The 16,355-nt window shown below is 53.5% G+C and overlaps 1 protein-coding gene across 1 annotated transcript in view; it reads right to left on the reverse strand.

Annotated features, from left to right (window-relative positions):
• Nucleotides 1–1,557: 1,557 nt before the first annotated feature.
• BMP7 (bone morphogenetic protein 7) overlaps nucleotides 1,558–16,355 on the reverse strand; it is a gene marked incomplete at its 5' end in the record, with an annotated part of 88,259 nt that continues 73,461 nt past the window's right edge. Inside the window, 4 exons of the mRNA XM_079719174.1 lie at nucleotides 1,558–2,152; nucleotides 5,320–5,430; nucleotides 6,842–6,918; nucleotides 11,711–11,908. Coding sequence (XP_079575300.1) covers nucleotides 2,003–2,152; nucleotides 5,320–5,430; nucleotides 6,842–6,918; nucleotides 11,711–11,908 — 536 coding nt within the window. The 3' untranslated portion in view covers nucleotides 1,558–2,002. The remainder of the gene's footprint in view (nucleotides 2,153–5,319; nucleotides 5,431–6,841; nucleotides 6,919–11,710; nucleotides 11,909–16,355) is intronic.

Consider the following 16,355-nt stretch of genomic DNA (forward strand, 5'->3'; position numbering starts at 1 on the left):
CTCTCTCCCCAGGGCCTGAATGATAAACAGCGTGTTAACGGTGGAGGCCAAGGCAAAGAGTTCTCAGCACACCAAGGGAACTCCAATATCCAGGCGCTGAGAGAAAAAACAACACAGACATACACAGGCCCAAAACCAGAACCCTTTTTATTTTGTCTATTTATACAGCATTTTCTCTGAGGACTGCTCTATGCAATGGCTGAAGGTACATCGGTCTGACCATTAATAAATAGTCTTAAATAAGAAAATAAACAGGTTGGAGGGAAGCGAGTAAGCTCATCGTCCTGAACAAGAGATCGGAGAGGGTCTAAAATGAGCTTCAGACGGACATAAATAATTTCTTTGTTTAGTAACAACTATTTACATGCTTCAGTGTACAAATGATGCTAGCCAGATGTCGGCTGGGGTATATGTGGTGACATAACTTGTACCAAGAGGGAATCACAGCAAAATCCCCAGATCTGTCAACAGACAAAACAAAATGTAACAAAAACACCGACTCTTCCCCACTGACCAGGCAGAGTGAAGGCTGCAGCCCAAGCTACTGAAGAAGAAAACATAAAAGAAAATGAAAGCAGGGTCCCTGTGTTTCCAGGAACCAACTTAATCAACATGGAGAAGCAGTTTCCCACTAGACCAGATCCCAGGGGCCACAGGCCTCACCGGCATAACCCTGTTCTTTGTTCACAGAGAGCCTGGTCGTCTCCAAGGCTGCACTGCAGCTGGAGGCTGGGTGCACACCATTTAGGGGACCCACCAGCTAAGGCAAGGGAGGCTCATGCCCAGAGCCACGTCAGAAATGGCACCTTCGGGTCAGGACACTCTCCCGACAGCTTCTGGAGCCTTCTGTTTGAGATTCACATCTGCACACCCTGCATCCAGCAGACCTCCCACTGTGTCACCTTTCCCTTACTTCAAGGGGCCGATTCTTGCGCAGAGTCCTCAAAAAGGGGTCTGCGAACGAAAAGAGGTGACCACGGAGGCCCTCATCAGAGCCCAGACTCCAGGACGCTGCTATCGATGACCAAGGGAGGAGCTGGCTTGGGGGACTGACGGTCCTCCTGCCCACCCACCCCTGTTGAAGGCTAGCGTGCTTCTGAAAGTAGGGCTATGGTGGCCGGAACTCAGGATCAAGCTGCAAGTTCTGTCCTGAGCTGTCCGCCTCCATCTGCCAACCCTCACTGACTTCCTACCATGGGGAGTGTTGGAAAACCAATTCCAGGCGTCTGCCGGTGCTTCACATGCCTGTTTTAATTTCTGCCACCACGCACTCGGCTGAATGATGGACTATTTATTCTTCAAGGTCAACTCCAAGCAGACAATCTCCCCTCTCCCCTGCTGGCCAAATCTTGGCTTCTGGGTGAGTTTAGGTAAACAGTGGGCCTCGGCAAGCCTCAGAATGAAACCGGAATGGCACGGAGAGGGGGCCTCCCCTCCCTCCGCCGGCCACAGCTTCTGTTTATGAAATCAGAGTAAACCAAGAAATGGGGATAAATTGTTTAGGAAAATATATCTCTACCATCCTAACCATTTTCATTCATTCGTTTTATTGTGACATTTATTACAGGGACTTCCGCGTCAGTCTCCCTCTCGCACAGAGACGAACGTGCCCACCCCTGGCTGCGGCCCCTTCCCCCCCGCTGCTGGTGGCCGGGCTGAAGGGTGTCACCATTACCCCTGGGAATGAGTCGGTGCACAGCTGAGACTTCACAGCCAGCGATCGGGGCAATTTTTCTTGATATATGTTTTCCCTGTTAGGTTTTGCCTGCAGCAGCTTGTAGGATCTTGTCTGTAGGATGCCAACGAAAAACGGATCAAAAGCCATCTGCCTCTCAAACTCCTTAACACTCCTACAGCGCTGCAGTTGGAGAGAGGGACGGGAAGGCCTCGCGAAAGGCAGCTGGTCTGCGGGCTCCTCGTCGAGGTGGTGGGAGACGCTGGGCGGTGCGAGGCCCAGGATCTGGAAAAACGTGGCCCCGAAGCGTCTGACTTCCAGGAGGGGCTAGTGGCAACCACAGGCCCGGACAACCATGTTTCTGTATTTCTTCAGGATGACGTTGGAACTGTCATCGAAGTAGAGCACGGAAATGGCATTGAGCTGAGTCGGAGCACAGCAAGGCTTGGGCACCGTTTCCGGGTTGATGAAGTGCACCTGGAACACACACCAAAACGGTGGCAGTGGTGAGACCCGGTGAGTCACTCCTCCCTGGCCTCAGTATTTCTAAAAGGAACAGGTACTGCTTGGACAAAAGTCCCCGCAGGTGACACTCACCCGTCACTCCCAGTTCTAAGCGCTTGATGGGTAACTAACTCAGTTCTGGGGTTATTCTTGATTCACAGATGAGAGAAGCAAAGCATAGAGGGTCACACAGCACACGGCTAGGAAGACACTTGGGGCCAGGTGTTTGGGGGGGCTGTCCTGTGCACGGCAGGATGTTTGACAGCATCCCTGGGCTACACCCACTAGAAGTCGGAGGCACTCCACCCCACCCCCACACCGTGACAACTAAAAATGTCTCCAGACATTGTCAAATATCCCCTGGGAGGCAAAACTGCCCCAAGTGGAGAACCACTGGGCTAGACGAGGCTTGGCCCGCAGGCCGATCCCTGCTCCACCACCCGTTTTTATGAATAAAGTTTTATTGGCACACGGCCACGCCCATTCATCTACACAGCATCTGTGGCTGCTTCTGCTTCTGCATTACACAGCATCTATGGTAAAAAGGTACAGTACAGACTTTCAGCTCTCGAGGTTGAAAATATTTACTATCTGGCCCTTTCCAGAAAAAGGATGCTGACCTCTGGACCAGACCTGTCCTGTCCAAGAAAAATATCATGCAAACCACATGTGTAATTTAAAATGTTCTAGTAGCTACATTTTAAAAGGTGAAAAAGAAAGAGGTGAAATTAATTTAAACAGTATATTGACTCTAACCCCAGATCTCAAAAAAGTATCATTTCCACATATACTTAGCCTAAGAAATCATTAATGAGATATTTTACATTCTTTTATACTAAGTCTTCAAAACCCAGTGTGTATTTTGTAGTTGCAAAACATCTCGATGCAGACTGGCCACGTTTCAGGTACTCAAGAGCCACACATTTCAAGTACTCAAGGGCCACCACATGAAAGTGGTTACTGTATTGGATGGTGTGAGTCGAGTATATTAGACTCTTCTGCATCTTGAGCAATAAAAATGAGAGGAAAAGAATTTGGGCAAACACTTGGGTGGACGTCAGCAAGAAAGGAGAAGGTCCAGAAGGTAAGAATGCAGAAAGAAGTCAGCCAGTTGCCCAGGTTTATTGTTCCTTCTGGCTCGTGGGCTCCTACGCACCTTACAGGTGGTGGGGCTCGGGGACAAACAAATTCAAACGTCGGCAGGGGCCACGCAAGTGCCATGGAGGACCAAACTGGGCCAGGAGTCAGACCATAGGGGACAGTGAGGACTGGGGCAAACCAAAGGGAGATGGACACAAGATGCCCAAAGCCAGTGCGATCAGATGTGCCGAGTGCTCAGGACAGGCCAGCTGTCAGTCCTGTTTTTTTTTTTTTTATGAGAAACTTCCAGGTTTCCAACACACCACGTGGGCCAACCGAAAACCCTGTGGATGACCCTCTACCCCCAAGCCCCAGTCTATGACCTCCCACATAGTTCAGTGCGCTTTTTAAACTGTTTTTTATGTTTAATCTCAAACCTTACAAATCTAAACCTTCCCCCATCTCCTCCACCCTTGAATAACGTTTAAGCGAATCCCAGATGTTAGCTCACTTCTCTGTATTTCACTAGGACTCTCTAGAAAGCAAGGATTCACCTCCTTTTCAAACATGACCTTCGTTTCAGAATAATCAAAGGGCTCATTCTGATCCTAGAGCTTTCTGGTGAATTGCAGATGGAGAGGGTGTCACAGGGCGGCCGGGCTTCTGCTCCGTGGGCCATGAAGGCAGGGCTCAAAGAAGGGTGGAGGTGTGCTCCTGGCAGCCTGGGAGACACCCCCGTCACTCTGGTCCTCGGAGCAGGACAGAACAGGGGGACACTGGCACAAGGGACAAGTTCAGGCCAAGGAACAGGCTGGGGTGACTATTCATTTCCAGCCTGAAGACCTTCAGTCCTGAATAGGGCTTCAGAGTTTACTGCTGTGGGAGCGGGGGTCCTGGCAAAGCAATGCTTAAAAAAAGAGGCCTTCCCTCAAAGGGCAGAGCCTGATCCAAATAAACGGAACAGGGGAGCGAGAAGTAACACACGGGGCAGGGACAGGGAAGAGGGAGGCAGGTTACTAAGCAAAAGAAGCACAAAGCTCTGCAACAAACAGACCCGCGGTACAGAGGAGATGGGCCTGGGTAGTGAGCTCTCCATCACTAGAAGCATTCAAGCCAGAGAGGATGACCAGTTGTCAGGGAAGGCCCAGATAATGTTCATAGCAAGGAGGAAGATAACCAACGTCTCTGAACCTCAGATTCTAAGCTAAAGAACAAAGTCTCTAACTCGTATCACTCTTGTTGTTGGTGTAGTAAAAATAACATCTATTGAGTGTCCTCTGCGCTGGAGCTTTAATTGCATCATCACACCGAATCCTCCAATGACCCCGTGAAAGTTCAAAGAGCCCCACAGCTACCCCCTATCTCTCTATCCTATTATCCTGTTTGCCATCTTCCTGTCATTTCCCTCTCCCTGGAGTTCCTGCATTTGTTTACTTGACTGTTTCCTTGCCTGGAAAATGAGGCTCTGAGTGCAGGGACCACGTCTGTGATGTTCCCTGTATGCTGTTCCCTGCAGCGTCCCCAGCTGCCAGCGCAGGGTCTACATGTAGTAGATGCTCAATAAACACCGTTGAATGGCTGAACCACAAAGTTCAAGGCGAGGAGGCAAAGCCACGAGCTGTGGGAGGGGATGAGCCCTCAAGCCTACCCAACCTGGAGGAAGCCCAGACGTTGCAGGGCCTGTGGATGTGGATGCTGACAACCAGGAACAACGGTCGCCTGACAGAGGCAGGGCCAGGGCGACTGCCGTTAGGCACAGCAACCTTTACCCACGATACCTTTAGAAGCCCACGAAACTGTTCTAACTGCTTTTAAAATTAGGAGAAATAAATGCACTCTAGGGTTGAAGACACACACGAAGATTATAATGCATGTTATTAAATATAATTTTTAGTCTTGTTTTATGGAGGTAGGGCCCACGAAAGCAAAAGTGCCCTGGGCTCCTGAAAGCCATGACGTGGTCTTGGCCAGAGACCTGCTGTGGCCCCAGCTCGGAGACGCACGAGGCGGGATGTGGTGGCTCTGCTGCCCACACCCCGGCCGGCGCGCAGGCCACTCACCAGTGTCTGCACGATGGCATGGTTGGTGGCGTTCATGTAGGAGTTCAGAGGGAAGGCGCACTCCCCCTCGCAGTAGTAGGCGGCGTAGCCTTCGGGCGCTATGATCCAGTCCTGCGGGAGAGAGCGGAGGACGAGGCGGGGGCGGGCTCAGAACCTCGTGGAAAGTGGGAGCCGCAGGGTCCTGCCCTCTAGGCCGAAACATTCCTCCTGTGGGCCAGACTCCGAAGCTCCCAGAGGTCAAAGGCACGGCCCACCTCCTCCTGTGCAGCTGGGGCTCCTACAGAGGCAGCCTTTCATGGTCCCAACAGACTGCAGAGTGAGGGAAAGACCACCGGGGGCCGGGCTGAGCCCAGAATGAACACTTGCTCTTCATCGGAAGGTGGCATGGAGAGGGGTGATTAGGGTGGCATCAACCTGACCCCTACTAGGTGGTAACCCTTGGGCGGTTTGCTTTAAACACAGCCTCCAGGCCTCACTTCACCCACCCAGGAGAGAGATGACAGTATAGCCGACCCAGCACAGTGCCTGGTACACGTGTGCGACTCAGTCAAGGACGCACGTGGTCGGGTTAGCACAGAAATGTTGTGCTAGCAATACATAAACCCCTCAGGGACTCAAGTGCATTTGGGGGCTCTGTTCCAGCACTAGAACGTAAGCACGGCCTGGCACCTCTTAGACCACGGATGTTGTCATAAGAGTGAGGACAAAATCACAGGAGGACTCCAAGCCAGCTGTGTGCACAAGTGCCCTGGGGGTGTATCTGAGGACATGATGCCCTGGGAAGAATCTGGACCCTCCCACTGAACTACAAGCTCAATGAAGGGAGAAAACAAAACCAGTGGCCCTGATGGTCTTATGACAACACCCTGTCCGGGGCTATCTGGGCTCCATGAGGGCAGGCACATTGCTATGCCCAGGGCTGCACCTCTAGTGCCTAGAAAAGGGCCCAGAATGTCATAGATACTCATAAATAGTTGAGATACTCTTTCTCTAGGATTCATCCCCTGCCCTTTGCCGTGCTCCAGTCAAATGATTCCAGAGGGGCAGCCACAGTCCTAGGACATGATCCCAGCCCTAAAACAGCTGATTGGTTCAGGAACAAGCACCTGACCCGAGCTGGGCCAATCAGCACCTTCTCTGGGAATTGGAATCACAGACGAGGGAGGGAAGAGCAGACAGGGCAGAGGGTGGAAGGCCGCCCTCCAGGCAGCTGGATTCCAGCACACGGACTCAGCCATGTCTGAGAGAAGCAGTCAGTGCAGGATGGAAATGGGGTTCACATGGAGAATGAGGTTCAGAGTCCACATCGTTTGGGTTTCTGGTTCTAGCTTGAGTCTCAACCGTGTTTCTGCTCTTGGGTTTCATGAGGCATCCCTGGAGCCTCTAGTTAGGATGCGATGCTGGAGTCTCAAGAGATGAGAAACACGGCTCACTGCACATGTGGGACCCAGCCCCACCACCGGGGGAGCCCACACTAGAGGCCTCACACATCCAGGGCCGATCCAGCCACCGCCGCCCTTACCTGCCAGCCCAGGTCCCGGAAGCTGACGTACAGCTCGTGCTTCTTACAGGCCTGCCTCTGGTCGCTGCTGCTGTTTTCTGAGGAGCAGCACCGGGGAGAGGAAAAGGAAATACACACAGATTAGAGTTTCCTCAGTCTAACACAGTGGTGTGATCCCAAGCAAACTCTGAAAGCTGGAGGGTGACCTTCCTGACACAGAAGCCGTTCAAGCACCTGTAGCCTCAAAACTCATTTCCATCCCCAGCAAACGACCTCTGTAAGGGAGGTACCAATGCCCCCGTCTCTCTTACGCAGTCTTAGCTCTCAGCTCTCTCTGGATCCTTCTGTGGACACTGTTTTCTCTTGTTTGGATGCTGACATCTGCGTGGATTCCGTGTGGGAGTCCATCTCCATCCACATCCCACACACTGGCTGCAAGAGCCTGCTCAGAGGGGCTGCTTCCACTCAACCTCACCTTGTGAGGCCCGCCCGCCTCACGATGCTCAGCCCCGTGGAGCAGGCAGAAGGAGACGCGGACAGGGCCTGGGACAAAGCCCCACCATCGAGAAGAAATGAGAGGGCCAACAGTCAAGTCCCCCTGACCTTCCAGGAAAGCACAATACTGAGGTTTCCCTGAGGAACGAAAATGATGCACTGGGGTTTTCCAGAAGTATGTAAAGTTTGTAGGAACTTTGGGTTAGGAATTGAGCCCTTGTAAACATGTAGAAGTCTGTTTCTCTCTCTCTCTGTGTCTATGTCTCTCTCTGTCTCTGACACACACACACACACACACACACACACACAGCTGCTACTGCACAACCTTCCCTGAAGCCAGAAGCTAGAGGGATTCATTTTTTTTTCTTAACCACGACCTGTTCCTCCTCCGCCAAAAACTTCCCAGGGGCTTCCTATCAGCTTTTTTGAACATCCCCAATTGTACACGTATCTTTATATCTAGAGTTCAGGAAAGCAATTTTTTAAAATGTACAAACCAATGAGGAAAGGACACAATTGATTACGACAGAATTGCATGTGTCTTTCTAGGAGGGATTCTGGCTCCTAGGAGACACTCAGCACTAGTGAGAGGATCTCAGTGAGGGGGGCACAGACTCGGGGGGAGGGAGCACCCACCTTCGGGTATCTCGGGCCCTCATCACCTTGGTGCCTGGTATGTCATTCATTCATTCATTCATTCATACAAATTGTTCATGTCTACAGGTTTGCAGATGCTGTTTTGGGCAGTGGAGCTACAAGTGTGAACAAAACAAAGCCCTGCCGCTGAGGGGCTGCTTATCTTCCAGCGAGAGAGGCAGCTAATGACCAAGTGAGGAAATGCCAATGACATTCCATCTAGATGAGCACCTGGCGGAGCCCAGGGAGGGGAAGGGGACGGGAGGGCGGGCTGAGGGGCCTGTGCCCTGGGCGCTCACCGGGGCCTGCCGAGGAGGTGATGTTCCTGTAAGAGCCAACGGAAGTGAGAGGGCGGGCCAGGGAGGAATCCAAGGGAGGAGGTTCCAGGATGAGGACGGAGCGGGATGGAGAGGAGGGTTAGGACGTCGGCAAGGACCAGGACAGGAGTGGCGGTTGGCAGAGGGACGGGCAGCAGGCACTAGAGCCTTCCAGCAATGAGGAGGCAGCGCTGGGGTCAGCGGCCGGCAGCGTGGAGGGGGGAGGTCTGCTTCGCTGGATGGAGCTCCACGGCTCGGGGGTGGGGAGGTTAGGGAGGGTGGAGCAGGAATGCGGAGTCCTGGGCGCCCCCTTCCCCACTGTGGGACCTAGCCTGAGGGCCTGGAGATAGAGAAAACCAGCTGCAGGGGTCGTGGGGCTGCTGGAGGGCCAGGCGGTCACTGATATACGAAGGTCAAGGTCAAGGGAACCATCAGAGGCGAGCCCAGGAGCCTCCCGGACCATTCACTGTGCCATAGGGAAGGCACAGGCACTGAGCGGAAATCCAGGGAGGCCTCCACGGCTGTGGCCGTGCCTGTGGCCCCAGGCGGCAACCCCACAAGGCTTCTTCCCCTCCTTCCCTGTAGGGAAGCAGAAGGTAGAAGGGAGGTGGGGGGAGCAGCCCTCAGCCCAGTGATGTTGTGTGAAGCAACCTGAACAAGACAAAGGTCTGAGCACGTTAGCCTAGGCCAGGCATGGGGCAAAGAAGCTGTGCGTGGAGGGCCAACACTGCTGGCTGTTTGTTGCCCTGAGTAAAGAAGGATCTGAAGCTCTGTGTGGGCTCAGTGAGAAGAATGTGCCAGGATTGATTAGCAATGTCTGCCATGAGCAGAGAAAGGGCGAGTAGGGACCTTACTGCCGCTTTTCCCAACCCTGTCTGCAAACAAAGCAATGATACGCGGCTTCATGTTGAAGCCCAGGGCCCAACAGACCACGGACAAGAGCAGCTCATGAAGCTAGTTGTGGGCATATCAGCATGGGGTGGGCCCTGGCCCTGCCATCAGGGACCTCAGACACCTGGGTCCTTCAGGCCTCCTTGGAATGTGGCTGCTCCAGGAAGAAGTGGTTGGAACTCCTATTTCACTCTGACCTCTTATGAGCAGAAAGACGAGGAAAGGGGAGAAAAGAGATGCTCAAGGAGTAGAATCCTAGGCCCCCTGTCCCTCCTGCCCTGCCCACCCATCCCAGGCCGCAGCAGGCAGGCAGGAGTGGAGAGGCTGCTGCTCATTCACCTCCACAAGCCCGGCCAGAGCAGCTGACAAGTCACAACCGGTGCTGGGACTCAGCTCCCACCCCCATGGGTCATCGGGTGAAAATGGCTAATGGCTAGGGAGTTGGGTCCAGTCGTGGATGAGAAGCAAGTGGAAGGGAGGCGAGGGACCCAGTTTCTCACCCCAAACCACACGGTCTGAAGAGCAGTTGAAGGCCTTTGCGGGGTGGGGCTGGCCTGCAGGACGTGTCTCTGCAGCACACAAGGGCTGCCACGGGAGAGAGGATTCTACTCGTGTGGCCCTGCAGCAGGATTCCCAGCTCATCACAGGAGGCAAAGCACTTCAACCGGGCATGTGTGTACAAACACACACTCAGAGATTCCGGTTTACTAAGCCTGCAGTGGGGCCCAGGCTTTGGTATTCTTTTAAAATTAAACTTCCAGGCAGGGTTTAGGTGAACTTCCAACAGGGCCAGGAAGTAGAAATCCAGAGCAAGGAAGTAGATCCCAGGCAAGGTAGAACAGCTGCCACGTGAGATAGTGAGAGCTCCGTCCTGTGGGGTTACGTAAGTGGAGACTGATGGGGGTCTGGTGAGGATGCAGTGGGGGAAGCTGAGTGTCTAATTTTAAGATTCTGAGACCAGTCCCTCCCTTTCACTACCTCGGTTAGACCGTCACACCTGACAGACCTCCGAGCCCCGCGAGTCTCTGTGGGGATGACGTTTGCTAGCTCTTCCTGCCTGATGGATAGAGAAAAGCCTCTCACAAATCTTCCTATTCCGACCCTCCCTGAGTGCCCCACCCTGCTCCCCACCATCCTCAGAGCAGCCAGCAGGAGCTTCTTATCAACCCCACCCCGAATCATAGCTGGAAACTCCGCAAAGGCTTCCAAATTTGCTTTGGATGAAATTCAAACTCAAGATGTGGCTCCCGAGAGGACACTTGACTGTGCTCACTCCCCAGCCCAGCCACATGGTCTGCCCCCCTCCACCCTGCCTCCCAGAGCTGCCACGAAAACCCCCTCCACCTGCAGGTCCCACTGCCTGCAGCGCTGGCCTCCAGCCCACCCGGCCTGGCCCCTGGGGCACCAGCTCGCCTCGGAGCTCTCAGCTGGCAAGTCTTCTCTGAACCACGCCCTTCTCTGAACCACGCCCTCAAGAGTCCCTCATCACCACGTTCCAACTCCCGGGCCTGGTGTCAGTGTGGCTGTGGATGATGGCAGCCTCCTGCCCATCCTGAATCATCTCTGCACCACAGCTGGGCTTTCACTGGTGAATCCCAGCCGCCAAGAGCCCAGCGCAGAGGAGGCTCCTCATACAAATGAAGAGATTCAGTTGGGTTTTAATTTGGGGGATCACAGATTCCCTTTGAGCAGCAGCCTAAAAAAGAATGGATGCACCTGCCAGAAAAGAATCTAAAGATTCTTTTAGATTCAAAAATCTCTGCACACAAACTCTGAAGCCACACGTACCCACTAGAATCCACCCAGCAGGATGCCCGGCTCTTGAAAACGTCACCGACCACAGTAACTGTAATTTTCTTTCTCCTCGAAAAGGAAAATGAACAGAAATTTCGAAACTGTCCAGGTAAGGCAGGAGAAGCCATTGACAATATAAGTGAATTTGCGGGTGGCGGCCCCTTTCCCACCTCGCCATCCCCCTTCTACACACCCCCATGTCCCCCTTCCAAGCTTCCTCCGACCAGCCCCAGGCCTCTCCCAGCTCACGATGAGCCCAGAGCCGGGACGGCTCCACGGGAAAATCGTACCAGCCATATTCAACAGGTGTTAAAATGTGCCATGAGTTTCAAATGCTTTTCACTAGAAGAAATAAAATTAAAGACGCAGCAAACTCCGCCCTTTTCCTCCTCCCCACTCCCCGGGCAGCAGCCTCCCTCCCTCCGGAGGCTGGTGTGAAGTCTTCCCTCCATTTATCTGTAGCTATTGTTTTGTCCGCTTAGAAATTTACATGATTGGCATCCTGTTATACTCATGTTTTGCTACTTGCATTTCGAAATGAATTTATGACACAATTTATACCCTGAAGATGGTGAGCTCTGGGGAGGAAGGGATTCTGTGGGTTGTGCTTCCTGCTGCCTTGGTTCCAGAACCATCTGTCAAGCACATGCGTGGATTCTGAGTCCCACCCCAGCTGGGGTCCCACTGGGGGCCCCCTGTGGGCTCCTCGGGGTGGGGGCGGGTGTTCATGTGTTAACCCTCCCGCCCCGAGGCGTACCTGCGACGTTGGCCACCCGCAGGGCTTCCTGGTTCTTGGGTGTCTTGGAGCGGTTCTGGCTGCGCTGCTTGCCCCCCGTGGAACGGGTGCTGCGGAGGTGGACCTCGGTGGCCTTGAAGAAGGCCACCATGAAGGGCTGCTTGTTCTGGGGCCCCTGCCGCCCGATCAGGCCTGCCAACTTGGGGTTGATGCTCTGCCCTAGACAGGAAGGAGTCAAATGCACAGAGGAGCGGTTACAGGAGAGGCGATTAGTGGGAAGGGCCGCACAGACGCCGTTTCATCCGAGGCTCACGATCCATCCGCGCGCCCACCCCTCGTCCATCGCAAGTGTGGCCTCAGCTCTGACCCTACGCCAGGTTGCTTTAGGAGCTTGGAACACGGTGGGAACCACAGAGAGAAAACTCCCTGGCCCCTGGGTGCGCCCACTGGTGGGGAAGGCGGCCAGGAAACACGCAGGGCAGGGAGCCCGTGGTGATACGTGTGTGGAGACAAACGGAGGAGGAGAGGGGTAGGACGCTGAGGTCTGCAGGAGGACTCCAGCGGGTGGAAGTTCCACTCGCATCTCATTGGCCAAATCAGGTCATGTGATCCGCCTGTATTCAAAGGGTGGGGTTAGTCCCGCTTGGTGCCCAGGGAGGTGGGAACAGTCACAAGCAGCCCCAGTGACTGCCATCTTCTTCGTGGAGGGACCTCTTGAGCAGAGAGGTGGGTAACAGCGAGGGAGGGAGCCACATGGATGTCAGGGAAGGGGGCACTGCAAAGGCAAAGGCCCGGAGGTGGCGGGGGGCAGTGAGAAAACTGGCCTCATCTTGGAGCAGAGACTAAGGGTGCGAGGGCCGGGGGAGTTCAGGGGGAAAGTGGTGGGCACAGCAGGGGGCAGAAGCAGCGCGGGGTCCTGGGGGCATCAGCAAGCCCTTTACCTTTATTCCGTTTACGCCCGCAAGTTCATGTCCACCCAGAACCTCAGGATGTGACCTTATTTGAAAATAGCATCTTTGTAGATGTAATTAGTTAAGATCATACTGGATTAAGGTGGTTCCTAATCCAATGACGGGTGTCCTTAGAAGGTCACGTGAAGACACGGAGATGCACACACACACACACACACACACACACACACACACACACACACACGGCAGCCGTGTGAAGACAGAGCCCAAGGAACACCGACGGCCACCAGAAGCTGGAAGAGGCCAGGAAGGACTCTTCCCTGGCGCCTTTGGAAGGAATGTGGCCCAGGACACCTTGGTTTTGGACTTGCAGCCTCCTGACTGTGACCGAATAAAGCTCTGCTGCTTTAAGTCCCAGGACACACACCCTGTCTGCATGAAGTGGAAACCACGGGGTGTTCGGCTGAGGAGTGGGCAGCTGGAATTGTTTGTAAAAGACCAACCCAGGCCACTGCTGGAGACGGAACTGCAGGGGGCGAGGCTGGAAGTGCGAGTCCGGGCAGAGGCGACGGAATAGTGCAGGAAGATGTGACAGGGACTGGACGGGGGCCAGTGAGGGCAGAGGCGGCCGGAAACCCTCAGACCCTCGATCGTTCGTTTTTAAGTCCATCTTTAGAATTTATTTTATTTTCACTGTCTTGTTTTGGAATAACTACGGATTCACAGGAAATTGTGATAAAAATGTACAGGGAGGCCCCATGTACCCTTCAGGAGGTGGGGAAACCCCGGCGGGGGGTAGGGGTGGGGAGAAGACCTGGGAACTGGAGGGAAGAGGACAAGACAGTGACTGAGCAGCTCCTGTCTGAAATCCCCACCGGACACACGAGGAAAACGGGCAGGGGACAGCAGGACATCCCAGCCCGGGCCTGGCTCCTGATCCAGGGGGAGAGACAGCCTAGGAGCCAAGACGCGCTCTGGCCCAGGGCCCGCCTTCCTGGGTTCACGCCCCACCTCTGCCACTCAACACACAGATGCTCCTCCCAGCAGAGCTCTGCACGCCGGAAGTGCTCACTAACCACCAGCTAAGGGCAGCGGTCCAGGCCGGAGTGGAGACTGGACGCATGCACCCCGGGGAGAGTGTGTAGCTGGACAAGCAGCGTGAGGACTGAGCCCAGATGCCCTGTCTCCACCTGAGAGATCTGGGGAATGCAGCAGAGGCTGTGCACGAGTGCCCGGCGGGGAAGGTTCTGGAAGAAGCTTGAACAGGAGGAAGGGGGATGCCGAGAGGATATGGGGCTCTGGGTTCTGGGGGAGAAGGCGGATGAAGCAGTCATAGCGTCCTATGCTCTGCGGGCAGGTCGAGTGTGACGGGGGCCTAGAACAGGCTACCAGCTCCAGCAATGATGAGACCATTGGCCAGTGTATACTTAGCATCACATCTGGTGGTGATAAGTATTCCAAAGGAAGGTAAAGCAAGAGGACAAAGAAAGCCCATCTCACTCATGACAAAACAGCTCAGAGAGGCTGAATAACTTTGCCCAAGGACACCCAGCTTGGAAGCAAGGAAGCTGAATCTGAACCCCGGTGAGGCTGCTTAACCACAACAAATATGGTGCCTGCAAGCTGGGTGAGAAGAGTCAGGTCAGCGAAAGCAGCGCTTCTGAAGGCCCTGGGCCCATCCACATCTGGAATCAGCTTCACTTGAAGCCCTCCAGACAGGCCAGATGTCCCGAACCCAGCCTCCCAAGGACCAGATCAGCATCAGGGGGTTCACTCTGGTTGTTTAACAACAAATGTTTAAAAGAGCGAGCTCTTCCACTCACCACTACTTTCTTTACCTTAGTCCCTTTTAATGCCGGCTTTCCTGCATTCTTTAGCGGGGTTTCCTCGAGTTCACCCACCTATAATTTGAATGATTCTATAAAAGAAACCATTAAAGCCGAGCCCTTAGGAATTGTGTCCCCCCTGGAAGGCTTTTAGGGCAAAATAAAAATGCCTCCCTGAAAACCTGATGCTGTTCCAGATCCAGTAAATCCAAGCACTGCGGGCAGTCGCTGTGCATCTGAGGGAGGGTGTCTGGCTCGCTCTGGCCACTGTCAGGACAGCCATGTCCAGGGATGCACAGCCTCAGCTGAGAAATGGGCAGTCAGAAAGGAAAGAAGAGGGTCTTCAGGGGTTGAAACCCACATCTGCCGCCGACCAGCCTGTGTGGGCTGAGAGAGGGGAAGTCACGTGCTGGGGCCTCCATTTCCTCATCTGTGAAATAGGGATGATGCCATTCGTCTCACCCATGCCCTCTTTTTCTTCCTACCCAACCCAATTTTTATTTAGGCAGCTGTGCCTTAGAGTGACTCCAGCCTGGCCACAGAGGGCAGGACCTGCGGTCTTATACGTGGCAACCAACCCTCCAGCTACAGCGACTGGTTCAGGAATGGGCACATGACCCAATTTAGTCAATGAATGGAGCACAGTTATCCTGGAAGTTTCCAAGTCCAGAGCAGCCCTCTCTTTCCCTGGACAGGATTGAGGGAGGAGGGATGGAGAGAGTCCCAGAAACAGCTACCATCTGGCAACCACGAGTAGACCACATTTCCACATGGAGCTGACCTGCTGGAAGGAAGAGTAGAGAGACAAACAGACACGTGACCTCTGGTGGTATCACTGAGCCACTGGATCACACCATTCCTGAAGCTGAATTCTTGCCCCAGCCAGCCAAACGAATAAACCCCTTTGATTGTTCAGTCCGAGTTGCCAGTTTAGGGTTGTCCTTGCCCCTTTTTTAGAGGCTGGAGAACTGGGGGACAGGGTAGCAAGCCATCTTGGGTCTGGTAGAGAGCAGGCACTCACAGGGTAGGTATGGATCATTCCCCTTCTATCACCAAGTATGAGAAAAGGTGAAAGCTTTCAAGGTAAAACTGACTGTCACCACAGCAGACATTCACCTTCAACAAAAAACAGGGATATGGAAAACTATAGTGAAATATCACTTCGCTCCCACTAAAATGGCTAAAATAAAGGCAGACAAAAGACAAGTATTGGTGAGGATGTGGAGAGAGTGGAACCCTATTACACTGTTGATGGGGTTATAAAAATGCCACAGATATTTTGGAAAACAGTTTGGCAATTCCTCAAAGAGTTAAACGGAGAGCTCTCATTCGACCCAGCAATTCCATCCCTAAGTACATACCCAAGAGAACTAAAAACATAGGTTCACGAGTGTTCACAGCAGCATTATTCATAATAGCCAGAACGTGGAAACAACCCAAGTGACCATTAGCTAATGAGTGGATAAACAAAACATGGTGTATCCACACAATGGAATATTATTCTCCATAAAAAGAAACGAAGTATGGATCCATGTTACAACATGTATGAACTTTGAAAACATTATGCTACGTGAAAGAAACCAGTCACAAAACATCCCATGTTGTATGAGTTCCAGAATAGGTAAATCCATAGAAACAGAAAGTAGATTAGTGGTTGCCAGGGCCCAGGAGAAGGAAGGGAATGGGGTGAGTGCTAATGGCTAGGAAGTCTCTTCTGGGGATGATGGAAATATTCTGGCATCGGATAGCGGGATGGCTGCACAACAAGGCGAATGTACTAAAAAGCACTAGACGGGGGCTTCCCTGGTGGCGCAGTGGTTGAGAGTCCACCTGCCGATGCAGGGGACACGGGTTCGTGCCCCGGTCCGGGAAGATCCCACATGCCATGGAGCGGCTGGGCCCGTGAGCCATGGCCGCTGAGCCTGCGTG

The sequence above is a fragment of the Hyperoodon ampullatus genome (assembly GCF_949752795.1).
Source record: "Hyperoodon ampullatus genome assembly, chromosome: 14".
NCBI classification, from domain to species: domain Eukaryota; kingdom Metazoa; phylum Chordata; class Mammalia; order Artiodactyla; family Ziphiidae; genus Hyperoodon; species Hyperoodon ampullatus.